This window comes from Diadema setosum, chromosome 13 (genome assembly GCF_964275005.1).
Source record: "Diadema setosum chromosome 13, eeDiaSeto1, whole genome shotgun sequence".
NCBI lineage: Eukaryota > Metazoa > Echinodermata > Echinoidea > Diadematoida > Diadematidae > Diadema > Diadema setosum.
Window position 1 is genome coordinate 6,704,342 of NC_092697.1, and position 24,374 is coordinate 6,728,715.

The 24,374-nt window shown below is 37.9% G+C and overlaps 1 protein-coding gene across 1 annotated transcript; it reads right to left on the minus strand.

The window, feature by feature from the left end:
- Positions 1–1,457: 1,457 nt before the first annotated feature.
- On the minus strand, positions 1,458–23,132 carry LOC140236405 (hydroxysteroid dehydrogenase-like protein 2). Its single transcript, XM_072316335.1, has 10 exons — positions 23,006–23,132; positions 19,181–19,344; positions 17,993–18,136; positions 17,081–17,150; positions 16,450–16,553; positions 9,456–9,557; positions 8,115–8,318; positions 6,727–6,957; positions 5,003–5,413; positions 1,458–3,994 (listed from the first exon to the last, which is right to left on the minus strand). The coding sequence occupies exons 1-10, from the start codon at positions 23,017–23,019 to the stop codon at positions 3,756–3,758; spliced, it is 1,683 nt and encodes a 560-aa protein (XP_072172436.1). The 5' UTR covers positions 23,020–23,132; the 3' UTR covers positions 1,458–3,755.
- Positions 23,133–24,374: the final 1,242 nt, after the last annotated feature.

Below are 24,374 nucleotides of genomic sequence, written 5' to 3' on the forward strand. Positions count from 1 at the left end.
CTTACACGTATGTGGAAGCGAAAGAGAACTAGTCATTGGAAAGAATCATCTTAGTTCTATGGGAAGACTTCCGAATCAGCCCCTATTAAGTCTAGCAAATGATGGAAAGAGGAATTCACAGTGAACAGGAACTGCGTCCATTACCTGTTCGAGCGATGCTAAAAATGATCGGCAGAGAATGCATCGCAACATAGACACGCGTCAAAGTCATGACTAGCACGCACGTCAAAGTCATGACTAGCAAGCACGTCGGTAAATCTGTAAGAAAAAGACTGGTTTTTGAAAGTGCAACGAGACGTTTTTCTCCCATTCCACCTTTCACCTGTATGAAGGATATCAGAATGTGGACGAACGGCTGCCATCATCACCTGGGTCCCATTTCATAAGAGATTTTACGATAGCAACCTGGATAGCAACTCTTGCTGGAATGGTAACTTCCAATAGCAACAGCCAATCAGGAAGCTAAATTTTGGTCGTTACTATGACAATTGCCAATCTAGCAAGAGTTGCTCCTATTGTATCAACTTTTTATGAAATGGGCCCCTGTGCAGCATTATACACGCACTTCTTACCGAAGTTCCAATTTTCCCGTCTGTCAACCTACATTTTGTAATTCAAATAAAGCAAAAATCGCAGCAGTCAACCTTCTGTAGAGTTTTACTTCACATTAGCCTGATGAGAGAGAGGGAGAGAGAGAGAGAGAGGGAGAGAGGGGGGGGTGATAAAGATGAAAAATGATAGATGACAAGAGAGAGGTGAAAGAAGAGAAAGAGAAGTAGACGTCGTTTGTTTGTTTGAGCAACGTTCTCGCGCATTGCATGGTACATGTATATCAAGATGACAAAAGTCCCACAGTGAAGTAAATTGAAAATAATGCTAAAACCATATACACAAATGCACGCATACAGTGTACAATCGCAGTCACGCAGCCAACAACCAAAACGCCGTTCAGTGCAATCAATGCAGTCAATCATATTCTGCCTTTGACAGCCTGTAGTTCCATTTAAGCCCTCACTGCCCTCCCATTTCTGGTTTCTCTACCCTCCTCTATTCATCTACCTCCTCGTCTCTCTTTTCCTCCATACTGCTCAAAAAAACTTCACCTTTTAAGCATAGTGATGTTCTCTTTCATCCTCATCAAATTGGTGAGATGTAACACCATCAATAAAATCCTAATCTCTTAATCATACTCTACAATGTGTTACTAGATTATTTCATTTTTTTAGTTCATCTTTTTATACAGCGATTAAAATTCTTTTATGTCATGGATGGGGATGGAAGTTTTTGTTTTGTTTTGTTTTGTTTTGTTTTATGGTACATACACTCTGTTCACCATCCATGGATTACCTTACCATACAACCCCACCCCCCCCCCCACACACACACACACACACAAGTACACAAGTCACTGACATAATACTTCTGCATTACACAAACATACTGGCTGTACATGTTGAATACTATTGTGTCAAATTTAATTGACAATACTGTGATTAAATCACGCCATAATCAGGAGGCCGACATATTTGCATTTTCCTCAACAAAGCATTAGACAGCCTGACAATTTCTCGTCCATCTTCAGCAGTCAAACACAAAGTTTCACTTTTTTGTGTTTACCCTTCACAATTATTACAAGCATTCCAGAAAACCAACAAACAGAAGTCAAATGCAGCATGTGACAGGGCATCAGATAAATTTATCAAACAAATATTACAACCTTCTGTCAACAATTTCTATTTACACTAGACATTGCATCTCATTTGTGCATGGTAGGCTTTTCAAAGAATGACATGAGCTGCGACTGACAATCAACTAAAATTCATCAACATCTGCTTTTGGCTACCATGGTGATGCCACTTAATTGATTCATAATGCTGCACAATGCAAAAGATTTTCATGGAAGTTATATTCACTCCAAACTATTGACTTCTTCATAACATCAAAATTAAACCTCTAGTCTTGGCTCTGCATGAAAGGTATCAATTCCTATCAATTCCCATGTTAGAATTAAAGTAATTTCAGGGAGGTGTTTCCTACATTGTGCCAAACAGATACTATGTGTATTTCATTCTGTTATTGAAAAGATTATATTTCAATTCATATCTGACAATATACAAACATATTTAGTATGATATCGTCAAGACGTTTTGTGAATGTATTTTTTACAAATTATACCATCGTGTGTGCCTAACATCTTACAACGAAGGTCATACATCATGACCTTTGTAGTTTTAAAATGAAACAGGTTTCTTTTCTTCAATATGTTTTTTGAAAAAAAAAAAAAAAACCAAACAAAAGTAACTGTATAGGGCTCTATACCAACAACAAAATGATTTCAGTATTTGGAACATATTTCTTTCTTGAAGAACCATGATATGCAAAAGGTACACAAAAGAAAATGCAAATAGAAAGACAAACTAAAACAAATATACATAAATGGGACTAAGTCACCCCACTAAAGGTGAGGAATGTTAGAGCTATATGTGAGGATTATGTCATAAAATTCTAAGTGGATTTTCGGCAAATAATGATGTCACATTTACTGTAAAACATGATATATTCGCGGCATGAATTTTTCGCGAATTGGAGCCAACTGCCTTTTTAGCGGCATGAAATTTTCGCGAACTGGAACTGGTATTCAATGCATATAGTGTAGAAAAGAACTTTCGCGTGCATTTTAATTTCGCAAATCTTCGCGCTCGCGAAATTCGCGAAATTAAAATGCACGCGAACATTTCTCGTTTCACAGTACATGTTAAAAAACAGAACATTCCATAAGCGCTAGAAAGGGAGGAGATAATTCCTTTCTCCGAACGAATCTCTTGGCAACAAACGATAACAAGCATCAAAATATACTGCTGAATTCTGGCATTTCATACCGCAGAAATTGTACTGCTGAAGTAACACATTTAGGCACGATGTGCATGAACATTAATGCATTCCAATGCTTAGAATCTTTTACCTTGCTATCACAAGTTCTGAGGCAAGAAGCACATGCATTTTTCTGTAGAAATGTGCGATCAATAATCTGGTAAATTCAGAGTGTCATGATGCCAAGCTACTTGAGCCTGTAGAGGATAACACTAGTAGTTGCATCATAGCATGGGTGATGCTTACACTCTGTATGTTCCAGAACTAATCAGCAAAACAAATCAAGCATTTAATCTCCATGAGTGTATCTGACATTTCATGAGTCTGCTACACCCTTTTGTTATGGTGTTTCACCAGCTAGCAAGAGGGTGTTGAGCTAGGGAGGATAAAATCCACAAAAGAGAGTTTAGATGGCATAAATTCAAACAAAACATTAATCTTTAAGGGGTATATGAAAGCCAAGGATGTAGACTGACGGAATATGTTAATAGTTTGAGCTTGGGATATGATGGGGGAAAAAAATTAATTAAGGTATATCTTAAGATTACTTTCTTCCTAAATCCAGTCTTCCGCGTGACAACAATGGATACAAAATGTCCTGACATGGTTACTTTGCACCCTGTGCACTTTTGATGTTATTTTAGGTTTGAAAGTTAAATGGTTTTAGAAAAACAAACAAAATCGAAACAGAATACACAGTCTAGTATGGAACAGGAGAAATTATAGTTTCATTGCATAAATAGAATCAATTATAGTCAGCTCCTACAAATCATTATGATGGAAACTTGAGAATGGGGGAGAGGAGGGGGCACAGGGGTAAAGAGAGAGAGAGGAAAGAGGATGGGGTGGAGCAGGGAGGGGTTATCAAAAGGAGGGTGGTTGACCCTACAGTTTGGACTGCATTTTCTTCATGAGCTGCTCTAGCTTCATGGCCTTTCCGAGGTCTCCCTTGATCTTCAACTTGCCGCCCATGAAGGCCATGGTGGGGTTCATCTTGCCCTGGAACATCTTGATGAAGGACGCACTGTCCATGATCATGGTCACGTCTGGACTATCTGCGGCGCCCTCGCCTGCTGCACCGCCGCCATTCTTCAGGTCCAGATGCCACGAGCCCGATTCGTCCCCTGTGAAGTTGGTTTATGAAGAAGAAAATATAGAGAGAATGGAGAGAGCAACAAAATAATCGACATGCAGAAATAAAGGTAGAAAAGAAAATAACACAGATGAACAGAGAGAGACAAAATTGGGAAAAGTTTGATTTTGAGTCAAAAAGTCCTTTCAGAGTATTCATCAGTGAAGCATGACCATTTATAATCTACTTTTGGAGACATAAGCATGGATCAACAACAAAGTAACCATTGCACTCTTTCTCAAGAGGTAAGAAACAACAGTCTGCTCCTTGAAGACTACAGTATAGTTTAAACAGATACAGCATAGATGAAGCATTATTTGTAGTCAAAGTATACTCTTTTCATTTTACCAATGAAAAAAAAAAAAAATTACTGTGCTTGTTCCTGAAAACAAATGGACACAATGCTCTACTGATTGAATTCATTTAGATTTTAGTCTGTCAGAACCTCATTTCTTCCTTCAAATGTCCAGGAGAATTACAGAGCATAGAAAGTTGCCAACATTTGAAGCAAATCATGACCCCTCCCCCACCCCCCAAAAAGAAGTTTATATGCACAATTTCTTGCAAACGAGGTCCAGGGGACATCCAGATAGGTCTTCAGGAAAACACTTGCACAGATTAAAAGAGATGATATACCCTCATATACTAGTACTTTAAGCTCTGAATTAAAAAAAAAAAAAGATAGAAAGCTGCAAAATTACATAATTTTTTTCACTGGAGTATGCTTATGTAGATGCAAGAAGTATCGACACAGCAGCAAAATTATACAAAGAAGAGTTTGTCCTCGTGTTTTCACGTACTATTGCAATACAACTTTTTGACCTTGCGAAGATTGCCATGTTTCCAAACAGCAAGACAATCTACTATTCTGCAGGGGTTATTTACATAGCTTTAGAAGGAAAGACAGAACATTGCATCCCAGTATAATTGTGAAAGGAATCTTTGAGTACTGAGGATGATTATTAGTCCTGGGGTATTAATGTGCAGGGTTCAATCTCACCTGAGAGGTCAAATTGGTAAACGGCTCCAATCTTTCCCACCGTCTCCTCATTCAGCAGCTCCCTGATCTTGCCAAACATGCCGGCCACCTGTCCCGACCCTGCTGCTGCCGCTGCTGGTGCTGCCTGCTCCGCTTTGCCACCAGCCGCCGCACCACCGCCGCCGGACTTTTGCATCTTCTGGAACTCTCCCATCATCTTCTCGAGTTTCATGGCCTTGCCCATATCTCCCTTGATCTTCAGCTTGCCTCCCATGAAGGCCATGGTAGCCTTTAGCTGACCGTTGAACATCTTGATGAAGTCGGGGCTGCTCATGAGCAGGGTGGCGTCGGCGGCTCCGGAGGGGACGGGGCCAGAGCCGGCTGCACCAGAGCCGTTCTTGAGATCAAGGTGCCATGTACCCGCATCTTCACCTGTGATGCAGCAACATTAATGGCATGAAATGTAATATTTCTTTGCACATGAAGCTTTTGTCAATTCCCCTAGGAGCCATAATTCCCAAAAGTAAAATGCATGTGAAGGTTTTTGTCTACGCAATCCAATATATAATATTCTCGTAATTTTTCCATGGGCAGCAACTTGGAAAAGTTTCATGCTACATAAAAGGCCGTTGGCTCCAATTTGTGAAAGTTTCATGTTGCAAATGTCTCTAGTTTTACAGTAAATCATAAATGTACTACAGAGTCATTTCTGCCATATCCCTGCATTTCTGATGTAGCCCTTGCATTTTATCTGACCCTCACATCTACAGATCTCTGACCCTCACATCTGCAAATCTCTGAACCTTGCATCAAGTAGCCTAACCCTTACATGTAGCAGCCTCTCACCCCTTTCACCTACCAACTCATATCTACCATGGTGACCATTACACATACTCCCCTATCCCTCATATCTACCAGCAAGACCCTAATATCTATCAATGTCATTTTCACACCTACCCATTTTTTCCCCATAACTAATCTCATCTCACCTGAGCTGTCTACCCACCCAAGCTTTCACATGCATCCACCTGTACCCCAAGTCCTAACACTCTTTCCAATACTTGTCCATCATAATATTACCAATTATGCAGTCACTATAGTGACAGCCAAGTGCAACATACTTTGTATCAATTCACAGCATTTTTGCTGATACCGTGGCAACTGCTCTCATTGCAAGTAGGTGTCCCTGCAAACTATTTTGTGATAGTGATAGCCAAGTGCAGCAAATTAATTGTAAGCATTTTTGCTGTTACCATGGTAACTGCCCTCAGTGCAAATGGGAATCACATAAAAGTATCTTCTGATATATACAGTTGAACCTCTCGTATCCGGACAAGTCGGGACCGGGGCTCATCCGGATAAGGGATTTGGCCGGATACGGGAGACTCAATGCTTTATACATGTACATATACATACACATGTACTGATGTAGCCCATTGTAGTACCACATGTAGTAATGTGTATACTGCAACCTTTTCATTGTTACATTTGGGGATGTTTCGGGATGTTGAAATGTCTGAAGGTAAGCAATTTGTAAGGAAATTTGATGCAATGTATGTTAATCATATTGGAAGTAACATGTAATTCATGTGTGTTTGGGTAGGAGTTCTCAAGGAGTTGGGAATCCTCCTTTCTTCCCGTAATTATTAAAAAAAATCACGGCGAGATTGCGTCCGGATAATAGAGAGATCCGGATAAAGGGAGGCCGGATAATAGAGGTTCAACTGTACTGAGGATCTACTAACCTGACAGCTCAAACTGGTACACTGCCCCGACTTTCTGCACCCAGCTGGCGTCCACCATACTCTGCATCTGGGCAAACATGGTCGCCACCTGTGACCCTCCGCCAGACGATGGCGATGATGCTGCCGACCCTGCTCCAGCCCCGGCCGTCTGTGACTGCATCTCGCCGATGGTTCCTACTAGTGGTGTGTTTGGGTCAGGCTCCACAAAGAAGTCGGGGAGGAGGGGCTCTCCTGCAAGAATGAATGGAAAATGGAACAAACTAGCACAATTAGCACAGTATACACATAATAATTGTACACAAAGATGCAGCTGAGATATTCTATGCATGACAAAACTGTACAACTTCAGATCTAACAGTGTGAAATATGTGGACAGCCCATGAAGTGCTAATGGGTTATCTCAAAGTTGCTGTTGTCATTATACAGATGATGTGCAGGGGCGACTGGATTAGAGAAACTTGGATGCACAAGTTAAATTTTGAATGGTTTATATCCGCAGGTCTTAGCCTAGTAAGATTTAGGTCACATCTGAAGTTAATGAGTGCATCCAAACCACTGATTCATAAAATATGCCCTTGTGCCTCATTCTTCTGTTTTGTAATAAGGCCAGATAAACACAGCAAGAGTGAATTAAACACATTTTTCCCAGCATGCATCCCGTAGAAAAATTTTCATCACAAGGCAAATGCCAAGCGATGTCTCGTCTGCATATCACAATTTGTGATAATAGTTTTTCAATGTAAGTTCATTGACTTTTGTCACCTTTGACATTGTCTGGCTTCACAAATTTTTTAACTTGACCATAACTTTTAGGTGATGCACATGTGGTGTGAGTTTTGGGGTCAAACATCAGAGCAGAGGCAAGTTATTGAAAGTACACAATATGTGGTGCTTATCAGGAAATGTTCTTTGACCTGCCGACCTTTGACCTTGTTGAAATTCCCCAATGTTCAAGCTCGAACGGCATCTTTAAGTGATGTACCTGTGGTGTGCATTTGGTGGTCATATTTTCATGCTGTGAAAAGCTATTGAGAGTACATCACTATACTACATGTATGTGTGCAGTGCTTATCAGGTGAAGTTTGTTGACCATTTGACCTTTGAACTTGTCAGACCAATGTTTAAACTTGACTGGTATCTTTAGGTTTTGTACCAATGGTATGAGTTTGGTGGTTGTATCTCAAATCTGTTGAAAGGTATTGAGAGTACACCAAAATACTGTGTGTAAGTGCTCATAGGGCAAGTTCATTGACCTGTTGAGCCGCACTTCACCCATAATTAAATTTGATGTGTATGCCTTGACTACAAGTGAAAAAAATCTAGCTCAAGAATCTTGCCAAAGTATGCCGCATGTCCAATGAGTGACATGCATCGAAGGAATATCTGACCTTTGACACACGCATACTGGTCCAGATCTGAGATCCCCTCAGCCCGCAGCACCTCATCGTCGATGCAGTAGTTGCCGGTGTATGACTTGCTGTCCTTCAGGAAGATGGCGTACGCGGCGTCGGAGATGATGTCCACCTTTCGGCAACCCTTCATGGTGTGATCGGCGCCCCCGCCCAACATATCCATGGCTGCCGTCCAAATGGCTGGATAGAATACAAGAACGTGAGCAGAATATTTGCTTAATTTGTGACTGCAAAGCGTATGGTGGAATTCACATCGCATGGCAAAAGGCGTTTCTTTAATAAAGGTATTCAGTAACGATGATTGTTGATGTAACCATTTGATGGTGTATGTGCTCATACTCCCATTTTTTGTATCTCACTACAGGATAGAAGCCCCAAAATAGAGCAACACTTTGCCTCGACATTTAGTTTACAGGCTGGATTCAATCTCTATATGTGACCGTGCATCACAAAACGAACAAAAAGTCGCACACACTGATTTTGCGTGAGGACTGAAAATAAGTGAAATGGGTCAACCTTGCCGATCTTGACTTTTTCATATTTTCTGAAAGAGCAAGTCTTCTTTTACATTATGCTAAAATTTGGGGTCATAAAATGGGCGGGAAAGTGTGTTTTTTAGTAGATTATCTCGAACATTTTTGGTAGAATAGTATGATTAGGTGTGTCTTTAGAGTCCCTTTTTCATTTCTGAAAAACCTTGTACACACTCTTCACTTTCAACTCTAATAACTTTTGAACGGATAGTGCTACTGCTTTGAAACTAGGCAGTAATTATGGACAGAATGTGTTAATGAGGCATGCTTAATTTCAGTTTAATCTGATAATCCCTTCATTGTTGTTACTCAGGTGGTTTACTTCCTGTTTTTTGTCCCATTCATCGCACAGCCAGCACTGTTTGGTAAAGATTAAGCGCTTGAATAGACACTGTACTTCAGAGCCTCTTTTCTCACTTCACACTTTTCCTTAGTTTGTGCTTTCTTTCCAATATTTAGATAGGTTAGGAGAGTCCATTTGATTTGAGTTACATACATCATTTTTAAGCTTAAAGTCTGCTCTTTCAGAATATGGTCTTAACTAAAAATTCATGTCTGGCGACTTTTTGTTTGTTTTGTGGTGCAGGGTCACATATAATACATAATTTTAGCATTAAAAATTTCACGGTGATGTATGAACTGCCCTGTATAAAAAAAAAGCATTTTAATATCTGCATTGCCCTCATGCAATACAACTGAAGTTATTTGAACATTAATGCCAAGTGTGTTACATGTTTTAATCTTGTAACAATGGGACAGCACAAAATGGCCAGAAAATACGTACCGGTTCTCGGCCACAGTGCATTGACCGCAATCCCATCAGTTTGGAACTCGTCCGCCATCCCAAGGACACAGAGGGACATGCCGTACTTTGCTATCGAATAGGCTGTATGGAAAAGAGGGTGGAGGTGGAGCAAGGGATATGATCATAGATGGTTTAGGGCTGCCGACATGGTCACATCAATATCCTGGTGATTCAGCAACAGCTATTGCAGAAATACTTGTGCATTAATACAGTATTCATCGCATAATCGGGCATCTGATAATCGGGAACCTCGCTTAAATGACATATGCTTCCCAGAAACATTTCCAATGCACATTATTTTCACTGGATAATTGGGCGGGGACCTCTGATAAACGGGACAATTTTTCTTCAGGCGATCATTGATTTTGTTGATATTTTACACAAAAAATCTACCAAAATACCACAACAATATTTCAAAGATTCCCTATCAGTTGTCGTTTACATCAAACTTACAAAGCAAGCTTCGGACTGGTGTGTTTTGACCTCCGTCCATCCAGTACACGTACATTTCAGCTCGCTGCCCGCCTTCGCTTTTCTGTACATGTGTATATATGGCGAGGTAGATCGCTACAACACATGTACAGTGCAGTGATCGCGGCAAGTAAACAATCAAGCCGTGATGATTGAATGATTGAAGGACTTTTCATTGACGTTCCCACATCAGTTCTGGGTAAACATTTCTCATGGTTGTGGATATGTATTTATACAGAATGCCCTACGTACGTGTCCAAGAATTCTACGAATGTTTAAGAAAGTGCTAGCTTTTAATCCACATATTTTGTGTTCGAAGAGAGGGGACAGAAGAAGAACGTGGTTGCGATTACTCTACATCATTGCGAGAATGCAGGGAGAGCTAGAGGGTCGCGCCAAGGGGTAGCGTGGTTGTGTATTCATGTACATGTACAGTACGTCAGTATGCATGTGTGTGTGTGTGTGTGTGTGTGTGTGCACTACATAATGTACATGTTGTATGCCGTTAGTGTATGGTGAGTGCTCATCGCGAAATCGGGCACCCCGCTTAAAGGGGCCGTGTTTGCTACTCCCAACTGGTCCCGATTATGCGATGAATACTGTACATGAAGAGTTTGATTGCAAAATGAGCTAATTTCACATTTGATAATTTGACACATTTGAGATAGCAGCTGCTACAAAAACAGAAAATGATAAGGAAATACAGGATATTTTTAATCATAGTTCTTCAAGAATATTCCTTGTTATGTAACACGTGAGGTATCACTCGAAAAATTCATTTTGCTCTATCTGAAGAGGGACTTAATTCAAAATGTTTACAAATGGCATTGAGCTAACTCCACTGTTGATAATTTGACACATTTGAGATTACTGCTGCTACACAAACAGAGAAAATGATAAGGAAACACAGGATACTTTTAATTGTACTTTAAAAATATTCCTTGTTATATTACAAGTGAGGTATTACTGGAAAGGTTTATTTTGCTCTATCTGATGATGGACTTACTTTAAACTGTTTACAAATAGCAGTTAGCCCATTTTGCGATCAAACTCTTTACTTGCATCTCAATAGGCAAAATTGGTTCCCAAATCAGGGAGAGTTTACACAATCTGAGGGAGGGGGTCAGAAAATGTTAAGATATTCAATTTTTCCCAGAGCTGCCTATGCACTCGGGAATGGCAAGCAGGTCTACTGATTGTAACATGTAGCAGCCATTGCAACATCAATTACAGGCAAACTCTTGGTCTTATCCATATGTGCAAGATAAATGCAATTAAAACATATGGGCATTTGAACTTATCCTTCTTTCAATCATACTACAGTCCAACAAAGCAAAATTTGTGTATGCTTGATTTGACTGACTGGCGAGAGAGAGTATACGGGTGATAATGATACAATGTCTACAAGATGAAGGAGCAAGTTGACGTTATTAACAATTGTATATGGCCTTTTTTACGATCAGTGGTGTAACTTTTGTACTCAGAGGGTCAAAATTTCAAACAAAATATTTTTTCATTTTTTTGTTTGATTCCTGTTGGAAAGTATTCAAATTTTTGAAAAAATAACATTTCAGACCTTAAAGCTGAAGAGTTATTGGTGTAATTTAAGGAAAACCCTGGTACCTGAAGTAAATTTAAGCAAAATTTTGTTTTCATGAATTGCACCATAATGACAAAACTCTGTAGTCAAACTTCACCATGCAAAGTTTATATGGTTAACAACAATATATAGTTTGTGAATCAAAACTATTTGGGGGTTGAATATAAAGTGAGTAAAAAAAAAAATACATGAGATTTATAAATTTTTGGTAAAAATACCAATTGACATGCAATTTTTGAGATTTTAACTATTTATTGGAGGGCAAGCCAGGCCAAACTCTATACTATAACAAGTCTTTAAGAAGGGCTACCCTCCTATGTAGGTTAAATGAAATTCCAATCATTTCTTTAAATCTTGGATTTTTCACACATAGATGTTTCGGAGGTGACAGTTAACATAATAGAATGTTTCGGAGGTGACATTAATAGTAACACTCATTTTTTTTTAGAATAAGTGACAATAACACAAAACTTCTTCTTTTTATCAATGTTTTTAATAATTATAACTCGAGAACAAGAAATTAACTCCTGTTTCAAGCAGATAAACCACACAGAACAAGTGTTTTTTTACACTTCATTGATTAGCATGGGCACCGGTAGTTTGCCTTCCATTTGGACAAAGGTTGTAAGCTAAATATTGTAATCTGAAGAAACATGGCATTCCATTTTCTACCTTAAATTCAGATGAGGGTGTGAGATCATTTTAGTAATGTTTCTTTGCTCTCAGAACATTTTATTCCACAACACCAGGGAAGAATCACTTCGTTTCGGAGGTGACATTCAATGTTAACATTGTGTTGAAATATTCATTTACAGTAAGAATATGACGGACATAAGCTAGATATTGTAACCTGAAGAAACATGGCATTCCATTTTCTACCTTAAATTGAAATGAGGGTGTAAGATCATTTTAGTAATGTTTCTTTGCTCTCAGAACATTTTATTCCACAACACCAGGGAAGAATAACTTTGTTTCGGAGGTGACATTCAATGTTAACATTGTGTTCAAGTATTCACATAGTATGTCTCCCCCCCCCCAAAAAAAAAAAAAAAAAATTACAATTAGACTTTTGCATTGATAGCACCCAATATGATTAAATCAGCTAAAATCTACTTTGGGGTCTTAAATTATAACATCTTAGCTCTATTTTGCAGAAAGCCCCAGTCAATTTGGTTAAGTGGTCTCAAAGAAATGTGGATTGTTATAAAGGATGTCAGGAGTCTGATTCTTCCAAGTTTAGCACTTGGATCCTCTTGGAACTGCATATTAATGTGTAAACACAATATACAGAACTTGGAGGGAAGGGATTCCTGACATGCTCTACAAAAATCCTCATTTCTCTTTGAACTCTGAAGCAAATTGAATGGGGTTTTCTGTAAGGTGTGGGCAATGAGTTATAGTTTCAATCCCTCAAATTGTATTTTAGATTGATTCACTATCTTTAAAGTTATCGTTGCGGAGGCTACCATTGTAACTTTTTGGTGGGGACATAGGTTATGAATGCCAAAAGCAAAAATTCTTATTTGACTTGTATTATATTTTTGTTTGCACATAGTATTATAAATAGATTAATTCAAGGATGTTCATAACTTCTTCATCATTCTTGATAGCCACCATACAAATGTTATAATACTGGTGAAAGGTGTTTGGTTCATCTGGGATAAATTTTCTATATACCAGATTCATTTAAACTGTTGACATTACTAAAATATATTTTATGTATCTTTCTGAATTGCTTGAAAATTACCAGCAAATCATATATATTAGTCAATTTTGAGAGTAAAAAGTATAAGATAAGAAAAAATCATTTTATTGTTTTGGAGGTGACACAACACAGAGACAACCCAACTTCTCAGGTGTTAGCTAATACAGTTGTGAACATTCCTGTCTTTCCTCATGGCTATAATTTTCAAATATAAGCTCTTTCTTTCAGTTCTTACTTGTTATTTTGTTTAGTTATTCTCTTTCATGATAGTGGATACCAGCTCATATTTTCTTTTAGATTGTAATTCATACTAATCTTTAGCAAGTTTTTACAGTTTGGTTAAGACAACAGTTTGTGTTTCCCAGCTGAAGAGAGCAGCATAATGCTTTTGTGTGAACTTATGGGGAAAATCTTTTTTTGTTCAGTAATTTCACCCATCAATTTCACAGAAGGTCCCGGACACAAACTGGTCTCAAATAACCCTATAAGGGGCGAAAAAGGACAAGTTCACCTCAATAGACACGAGGGTTGAGTAAATACAGCAATATTAGTAAAACACATCAGTGAGAGTTTTAGGAAAATAAGGCAATCCGTTCCAGAGTTATGAATTTTTGAAGTTTCTGCTCAGTCAAAGCTGAATGAGAAGACTTCTATAGCTTGTGATGTCACACGTGTACAAGGATATAGAGAAAGTATCAAGAAAATTCAACATATTTTCACTTTTCTTGCATAACAAAAGAACACATGACTTCTCTCTTTTGGAAGGCAGGGTGAATAATATTGCCCTAACATACATCAGTAGCAAGTTGAAGAAATGTGCACTTTTTTCCAAAAGTAAAGTTTTGTGAAATTCACTTGATATTTTCTTTATATCGTTGTATGCATGTGATATCATATACTGTCGTAGTCGTCTCAATCAGCAGTGATTGCATAGATACTGTTAAGAAACCCATAACTTTTGAATGGATTGTCCAATTTCCCAAACTTTCAATGATGTGTTCTACTAATGTTGTTGCATTCACTCAATCCACATGTATATGAAGGTAGACTTGTCCTTTAAGAAACCATTTTCTTTCCTTGAAATTCCAGTACTTAAAGCCAAATTCTAAGATAAAACATAATAACAAAACAAGGTAAACACGTCATCGAAATTATATTGAGATAGAACTACAAATCTTGTTTTTGGATCTTTCCCTTTCCAGTCCTGGGGACTTGTTCCTCTGTTCACTTTAGTTGTCAGATAACTTCAATAATCTTAAAAAATACAATGTCATAAACAGTTGGTTCAACTTGGAAAATGTAATAATTATTGTCATATTTAAAAAAAAAAAAGTCACATAATTTTGTTTATGATTACCACGTTGTACATGGAAAAACAACAACTAAGAATTCAAGAATAAGTTGTGCACCAGCTATAGGCATGTGGCCTTTTTGAGGAGTTTGATTATTTTATGATTTTTTTAAGATTGTGGACTAGGGCATGCATGAACTGCCACATGTATCACTTTGGAATCAAGGGAATTCTGGTGAGCTAGGTATACAAAAGTCACTTCTATTGTGATGATTTTGTAGATATTTAATGTATTTGAAAATGTTAATAGATAGTGAAAAGGAACTGAAGTCTTGCCTTTCACTATCACATAACAATATGGTGTTAACAAACAATGTCACCTCCGAAACACAAGAAAAAGCAACCTACATGGAAAGCTTTGATTGGTAAATCTTCACAACTAAATTGCTTAAATTGGAAATCAAGCTTCTAAGATGAAAGCATCTATATGTTTACTTAACTAAAGCAGAATTGATCTTGATTACAATATTATATATACAACAGATGGGTGTATTTTGTGCATTCTCTTTGTTAAAAAAGTGAAAAAAAATGTAAATTTGCCCTAAAACGTACAGTATAGTAATAAAAATAAGAGTGGGAGTGTGTTAGTTGATTTCTCCACTTTGAGACTTATGTTACTAAAATAAATGAAACCATTGGTGTACATGATATGGTTTCTCTTCAATAGAAATGAGCAAAAACTCTTGTTAACAGTGTTTTGTCACCTCCGAAACAGTAATTCTTAGTTTTTATTAGATCTTTTATTAATCTCTAGAAAATTCTCACTTCCTGTTGCCATATTACTATTTTCATCCAAAAGAGATTCCTGTCAGTTGGACAGAATCAAACAAAATTGCTTTGTCTTCAAAAAATTATCAAATATAATACGCTTGTTGTTTCGGAGGTGACGATTGTTTCGGAGGTGACACGTGTTAACGGAAAATTGTAAATTGCTCCGAAATGAAAACAACAGGCTATATTTCTACTACCTTCCTTCAGAGATAATGTGAGGGGATATGTTACATGTTTGTAAATGTAATGTATAACTGATGTCAAGAATAAAAAAATCAAATACATAAATCTGTTGTCTCGGAGGTGACAGAAAAGTTAATGGAAAAGTTGCATCAATTTATAAACACTCACCAAAAAATGATAAGCTATTTGAATCAAATAATCTTTGGATCAAAGTTAAGTCAGATTGATTACTATTCTGTTTTGATGGAAATTAGCAAAGTTGAATTTTATAATTGTGAGCAAGAGCTAACTCAAAAGAGGGGTTAATTGTTAACGGAAAATGTCACCTCCGAAACATAAAGTTTGGACAATTTCAGTCTTTAAAGAAGACAAAGCAGACCCTGGTAAACATAATAGTTCTTAATGTTGGATACCTGTCTATCACCACAACAACAAAAATAATGAAAAGGAATAAACAATTTAATATGCTAGGTCTGACAAAAAAACCATGTCAGAGTGCATACACCAAAAGTGTTGGATTTCAAGCATGTAAGTGCCTACCACATCTGAAAGAAAAAGAGAGGAAAGTTCATTAAGGTACCCAAGGTAGACACTGTGGGTGGTAAGTTTATGAGAAAAAATAATGCATATCTGTCAGTGTATAAGAAAGTTATACACCAATTAGTTCCAAAACCGTGTTTTACACCACTGATTGTAAAAATGGCCATATCAATTACAAAGCAGACTGCTTTTTAAAAAAAATGCAAACTCTGTCCACCAAATGTGGATGAATGGCTCTTTAATAGTGCAATCTATTTTAGTCTGATGTATACTGAAGCCTACTGAAAAAAAAAAAAAAAAAAAAAAACTTAGGAGAGAGAGAGAGAGAGAAAAAAATCTTTCTTGTACTTACCAACATGGCCCCTAAACCACTTGGGTTCAAAGGTCAAAGGTGGACTTAGGTTCAGGATGTGAGGATTGGTGCCCCTCTTCAGGTGCGGCAGGCAGAGTTTTGAGCTGCATGAGTACAATTTGTAGAGTGGACTCTCGTTATAACAAAGTCCTCCTGACCGACAGTTTTCTTTTGTTATCGAAATTTCATTAAAACCGAACAAATAAAAATACATAGAGTGGATAACTTTGTTGTAACCGGAATTTCGTCACAACCATATTTTTTTATAACTGGCACTGTAAATGATGTAATTATGTAGAAATGTGTACAGATAAAGTGTGGAGTAATTTCACTCAGACAATGTAGAGAGCATTTCCTGTACAGTTGATCAGTGCGATAAATCAAGGAGACAAAAGAAATTTGAAATCATTTGAATGGAAATACTCCCAGCTGCAGAATCCACTTCAGTAACTCATTCATATCTAACCAAACTCAAAAAAAAAAAAAAAAAAAAAAAAAAAAATCGACACAATTTACTGGTGCAGCTACTATCTCACAGCTTACAGAAATCTTAACAGAAGAACTTAATTTCCACATATGCTCTGCAGACACATTTTACACCATGCTATTGTATCAAAAGTTAAAAACTTACCAAAGAAATGTGCCCCTTACGTTGATTGTATTCATGAGGTCATATTTCTTCATTGAAGTCTGTTCAGTGCCTGCAGCAAAGGAAAATATGTGTGAAGAATTAATCAAATCCCTGAATATTGAGAGTCACACAATATTCCTTAACTCAACATGAACATCAAGTACAGTATGAACCGGATGTACCTGTAGAGTATTCTGTCTACTATACCATCCTTGCCATAGTTTCCAGACTTTCAGTATTTTAATCTAATCCAGCCGAATTCTCTGTCCATAACTTGGATAGCTGAAATCCTATCAGGAATCCTCTTCTCTCTGTACATGTTATTTCATGACATTTTAAGGACTTGACCCTGACTGTTCATCTACAATCTTAAGATCTTGTTCTTCAATTCCAACTGAATTTTGTTTTCTTTATAAATTCGTTTCTATACATTTCCACCAAATGTTACCCGTGTGCTATCTATGATATGATACTGATGGCTACATATGTCACATTCTGATTAACCCATAAATCTTCCAAAGTCTTTTCATTCCTACCCTTATGACTGATTGTTAAATTGGCAACACAATTCGGAAGATGACAATTCCTGTTTCTATTTCAATTTTTCTTCCTAAAAATTTCTTTCAGACATTGTGCAGACATAACACACTTAACCAGCTCCACCTAATCTCTGTCCAATGTCAGACCTGCAGTGAAATTCAGAGTTGCCAATTTGATAATGACAAGATGCACATATCCGAAGCAAAGTTCTCACAGGACTGGAAGGGTTAAGAAAAGGTTTCATGGAAATTAGACCCTTTCTGGGCCAGGGACCTTGGACAGTGTGTTTAATGTGAAGGGGTTTTCTATGTCAGTTGGCAACTCAAAGCACACAAAGGTTTAACTACTGTACCACTCATCTCGCTCACTCACCGGTCAGGCTTATTGCACTTGCATTGTTGACAAGGATGTCGATGCCGCCAAACTTCTTCACGGCTTCGTCGATGGCTGATGCGACCTGGGCTTCTTCTCTGATGTCCACGACGCAGGGCAGACATTTTCCGCCGGCCTTCTCAACTACAGCAGGAAATATATGTTACATTTTCACAGGATTAAATTCTATTCAAACTAATGAAATTCTTGTGCAGAGTTGTTTCTATTGCAACTGATTGACAAATTGCCCTACATCGATATAAATAAGCACTGAATTAATCATTGTTCAGTAGTATCCACAATGAAAATAATGGGCATACATACTCGGGCAGGATTCAAACCTACGACCTCCTGATCACCGTAAGGGCATCTTATCCACTCGACCACCCAGCTTCTGCCCAACAGCCAGTGCTGGTTCTAATCTTTGTAGCATGCAACGGGTACTACGCATTTATTCAAATTAATCAAATTTTTGCATCAAGGTTTTTTCATTGCAACTGATTGACAAATTGCCCTACGTCAACATAAAGAACTACCAACTAGGGCAATCTGTCAATCAGTTGCGATCAAATTTTACTCTACTGTTGTGAAAAAACCAACTATGCAATTCATAGACACACACAAATTTACATTTTGATGCGCGATGTAGAGGTCCAACCTCTGCATTACAAATAGCAGTGCAGAGCTCCAACCTGTGCACACTAAATAGCTCACTTATGAACAGTGACCAACTGTCTTTTATTCATCATCCATTTATCACTCTCTTTCTCTTTCCTTTTTTTTCTTCTTCTTTTTTACACAAGATTCTGTTCATGTGTTTTCAAAAAAACAATATCAATACACAAAGACATTGCATTTCTCGTATCCAACACTAACAACAAACACAGGGTTGTGCAAAAAAAAAAAAAAAATAATAATAATAATCTTAAACACGATGCACCACAATGGCACAAAATTCAGCAATAATCATGCCAAGGTTGTAACTTCTGTCAATAGATGGCATGTGACCATCGGTATTCCTCCAACACTGAACAACTCCAAAGATCAGGTGCAAGTTTCTTCACTTTGTTTCCCTCTACAAATTAAATTTGTTAAGATCGCAACTGCTGATACATATGTAAATTGACAAACTCCAAAGATGTAGATCTAAATAATGACAGAAGACACCCGTTAGGATGTGTGAAATACCCTCTTCAGCTGCTGTGTAGATGGTGCCTGGAAGCTTTGGGTGTGGATCAGCTGTCTTGGCTGCTATGACAACGTTGGCCCCATCCCTGGCTGCCTTGAGGGCTATGGCCTTCCCGATGCCACGACTAGCGCCAGTGATGAACAGCGTCCTTCCAGCTAGTTTCCTGTGGGGGATACCAGTAAGTCCAGACATACATGTAGACACACGACTACAACTTCTAACATGATTAAAGGTATTGTATAGTTTTGGTTGAGACTTGACTCCGGCTTTCTAACATTTTTTGGTGAGATAATGAGAAACCTTTTTTAAAATGTGAAAGAGCATGTAATTCCAAGAGGAATTCAACGTTTACTTGACGAAATTGGTTTTGAAATGGCCGAGATATCCAAAACAGTGCAGTCCTAATAAAAGGTGCCTCATGGGACCCACCCTTTATTACGATCGCTTTGTTTTACTTTGTTTTTGGATGTCTCAGCCATTCCAAAACAGATTTCCATTGAATAAACTTTGAATTCCTCTTTGAAATGGTATGCTCTTTACTATTTCATAAGTGGTTTCTTGGTATCTTACAAATAGTTAAAAGCCCAATCCTCACCTCAACCAATACTATACCATCCCTTTAATGCTGCATACAAAGATGTCATAATAACATGTACTTGTATTGTAGACAGATTTAATTTAATACCATATGGATGCACTTGAAATATACTTCAACTGACTCAAGGCACGCCGCATCATCATAGACATAGTTTGTGGAGCATTGATAGATTTATATCTGCACCAATCTATTTCCATAGTTTACGAGTACAAAATTTTTTGTTTTGGGGTTTTCATTTCTTGTTTTAGTCTGTGGGCTAAAATATGCATGCACAAAGTAAATGCCTGCATTAACATACATTGTATCTTTGCCTAATTATCCATTGACTAGTTTTTAATTGCCAACATGACTTCTGGCCATTGTGACTTCATCAACTGTGCTTCATTTTCCCCACTTGTAAGGAGACAATAAACTTTACGAAGTTTCAGTAGCACTTATACTGTAAAACATGATAATTCACGGTGCCCATGGAATTTTCAAGTATTGGAGCCAATGGCCTTTTTCATGGCATAAAATTTTTGTGAATTGCCACTGGCGTTCAATGCATTAGACAAGAACTTTCGTGTGCATAATAATTTCGCGAATCTTGGCGCTCACGAAATTAAAATGCACACGAGCATTCCTCGTTTTACAGTATATTATGACTGTAAACTGCGGTAACATACATTGCACATGTATGGTAGACTAAACTAAATTTGCTACTTTGCAGATCAATATTATTTTTCTTGCATTAATGTGCATAATGAAAAGGCTCATGAAGTGTTGCGATGAGTAAAATTCTCAGCTTGGTCAGGATGGCATAACCTTCGACCTTATCCAGTCACATAAACGTTATCCTCACTCTGCGTGAAAGATCCTTTGAACTTTTTAGTCGCTTATACTCGCCCCCCCCCCCTTTTGTGCACCATATAAAGGAATACAGAAGGTGTCATCACTTTGCCCCCCCCCCCCCCCACTTTTTTTATCCCGGAAGTACGTAAGTGGCGCTAATAGAAGTAGATACAGATCTTAAAGTGTGGTTAAGGTTATGTTTTTCTGCTGAAGACCACTTTTTTTTTTTTTTTTTTTTTTTTTTTGCTTGTCAGCTGAAGAAACCCGGAAATGACAGGGGAGAAATGAGCTGAGGACCTTTTTCTTTCTTTTTTTGTTTTTGTTTTTTTGCTTGTTAGCTCATGAAACCCGGAAATGCCCCCCTACTTTTGAAAATGCTCCACCGGCCCTGCTACCATCCTTTTTGTCCTCTCCAGAGCTAACATTTGTTTTGTTAAATCAAATTTTGAAGGTCTTGCATTTTTATGCCCTTGACTGGCATCTTTTGTACACTTGATTCACAGTAACAATTTTGAGAAGAAAAAAAATGTTAATTAATTAAAATACATATACATAAAACAAAACAAGCTGGACCAATTGACATAATGGTATCAAGTCCATTGAGATAATGACTGCCTATTATATGCTGCATATGATTAGTCAAGATGTTCAAAGTCAAAAACTTATCTCGGGTACCAAGCACATTTTGCAAATGCTACGAGACCCGTCTCATACACCAGTATGTTGGTTGGAAATCTTGAAATGTTGTACAATGTTTCTTCTAAGAGTGTGACCTTCTACTTTTGTGTTGAAGCACTGTGCTGACTTTGAACAGGAATCCCAAAGTTCAAAGTATTTGCATACACACACTAACCACACAGGCAGCTTCTACTGTAAGGTTATCACTCGCAAGATATTTCAAGGCCAGATATCATGAACTTTGTGTTTCTGATACAAATGCCAAGGGGCAGTTAAAGGGGTGGTACAGTTTTGGTTGAGATAGGGTTTCAGGTTTCCAACTTATTTGATGATGATTTTTTTTTTTTTTTGAGATAGCAAGAAACCTCTTAAATGAAATATGGAAGAGCATACAATTCTAGAGGAATTCAAAGTTTATTTGAACAGACAAACAAATTTTCACCAAACTTGCAGGGTGCGTTCATAATGAAGAAAGAAAGAAACAATTAAATTTTGGGGTCATGATGTCAAAGGTCATAGGCATCATAAAAGACATGAAATCAATAAATGACCTTTGATTGTTGATCTCTAAACTGAATTGTTTCTTTCTCACTTTTTAACATACCCCGCAAGTTTGGTGAAAATTTGTTTGTCTGTTTACAAGTTATCTTGTACACAAATAGAAAGACAGACATACAAAAAGAAAAACAGACACACAGTCAGACAGACCAACAGACAAACATACGGAACCAAAAACATAACCTCCACTGACTGTGTAGCAGGCTTTTTTTTTTTTTTTTCACCTGCCACCCACTGGTGGATGTAGGCCTAATTACCATCATTTCTTTTCTTTCTTTTTTTTTACACCATTTTTCGGGTGCATCAGGCAGTATTTATGGCTGTAAATTCATTTGTGATTTCATGCTCAAATTGAACTGTATGCATGAGAAGCTGAAACATGTACAGAATACTATTATGTAAACAATAAAAAAGAAGCATTTTGCTGTCATACCTCATAACTAATAACTGCTTTCAGCCCCCAAACCCCTGCCTGGATCACCACATACCAGTTGCAGATAAGACTTGGGCATTTATACTAGACTAGTTACAGCTAAAAACATCAGCATTATTATTATGAGATTTTAGCTGAATTAATGCATAATGATAATGATGCCCGCTTGATGAAGCAATTGAATAAAATTTGTTCAGTATTTATTAGAAAGGATACACTTCCGTTAGCTTCCACACCTTCCAATGCCAAATGCTCGCGCTAGACTATTGTTAGTAGTAATCATAGAGTCTATCTCATGACTAAGCTCAGCTCAGTCAAGGTGACTTTGAACACATTCATAATCTTGACAACTCTAACGTTAGACAGTCCTTACTCCAACAGTCCAAGAAAGAACAGGATACAAACAAGTTTAATGCAGTGCAGTGTAGGTGGACAAGTTACACTTGGTTAAGCATGGCGGTCACACTATAAACCTTGATCTAATATAGAGTGACACCGCACCTAAAGTTGAGAATATGACTGCATATACGATGCGATGCTTTCGGACGAGGAGTGGGAGGCAGCCCCGATGCTGGTACCCTCATTCGCCCGAGCAGCGCAGCTGCAGCGGCTGGCACACATGGGCTACCGTACTGAGCTTTGCAGACGGCTTTTGGTTAGATTGTTCAAAATAAATGCATTCGCTGGTTAACTCAAATCTACTTTTCGCAGTTTCAAGTTCCTTACCCTGTATTTATCATTTTGAAGTGTGAGTCCCTTCCTTTGCCTTCCGACCTTGTATTAGAACACCCGTTTCCACAGACAGCTTCGTGGCTTCGCTACCCTAGATTTCTCACAACACGGTACAACGCTTATAGTGTATTGTAATTGTACTTAGCCAGGGATTGGGCCATGGGCGCCGCGCCGGTGCCGGGCTCGTGCATGCACGTTTTCAGGAGCGATGGGCCGGTTGGCTAGCTGCATAATCATGTGCTATGCAATCGACGCGACGCGAGCTCTATTTCCACCCTTCAGCCTTTGCTGCATCAGGCGACGTTGAGGGCAGCAAGCACACGAAATGCAACAAGCTGGGATCGACGATTCTTGCGTCGAGTTGTAACAGTTCTGAACTTCATTGCAACTAATTCACAAATTGCCCTTCACCGACGTAAATAAGAAGCGATTATTCCATCTTCTTAGGAAAAGCCATTAAAAAATCATGGGCATACAAATTCGGGTTTGAATCAAATCAACAATCCCTTGATTGATTACTTAGACAGACGTAAAAGAAATAAGTTTTAAATAGATTTTAAATAAATTTTAAATTGACTCGAGGGGGGGGGGGGCTATAAATTTGGTGTCAATTTTTTTGGTCTCTGGGGTGTGGTTGCTGCGCTTCTTGAGGGATTCCACTAGAATTATTCTATGGCTTTAATATGCTTGTATATATATTAGTGAGTTGTTATATTACATGTCTTAACTTGCCTTTTCAGGGGTCTTATTATACAAGCTTGCTTTTCTAAGACCCCTCCACTTTACATCTATAATGCATCTACATTGCATGCATTGTCAATTTATATTCAAATATTCTGCAAATTGTTTTAATCGCATATATTCAACAATGTATTCCTTGTTACATACTATTGTTCTTATGTAATTTTTGTATTGTGGAAACTTTGAATAAACTTGAAACTTGAAACTTGAAACGTACGTCGTATCCATTAGATTACCTTTGGTTCGAGTCCAAGGGCACAGTATTTGTCAAACAGCTGTGAAGCCATAAATTAAAAAGTCATTTCGTATAAACCGCGTAATTCATACCAAAATTCTTGATATTTATGCAGTAATTAAACTTACTCTTCTTTACAGCTGCATGCACCCGCAAACTATGGTTCCCACCAGATGTCCAGAAAATCAGTTCGTATGTCGACATCCATAAAGAAAGATGATGGGATAACAAGTTCTCGGATGTCAATCCCGACATCCCGTAGAAGAGATGGTCAGATATGAGAAAATCTTTAGATCTTGTCATGTCAGCATACGTCTGAATAGATGATTAGATGACAAGATTTTGGATCTTGTCGTGTCTACATTCTGTCGAAAAGACGGTCGCATG

Coding starts and splice junctions, on each gene's coding strand:
- LOC140236405 (XM_072316335.1), bottom strand. Junction 9,558..16,449: donor GTGGTTTAGGGGCCATGTTG/GTAAGTACAAGA, acceptor TTTTCCATACAG/CCTATTCGATAGCAAAGTAC. Junction 5,414..6,726: donor GTACCAGTTTGAGCTGTCAG/GTTAGTAGATCC, acceptor GCTGCATCACAG/GTGAAGATGCGGGTACATGG.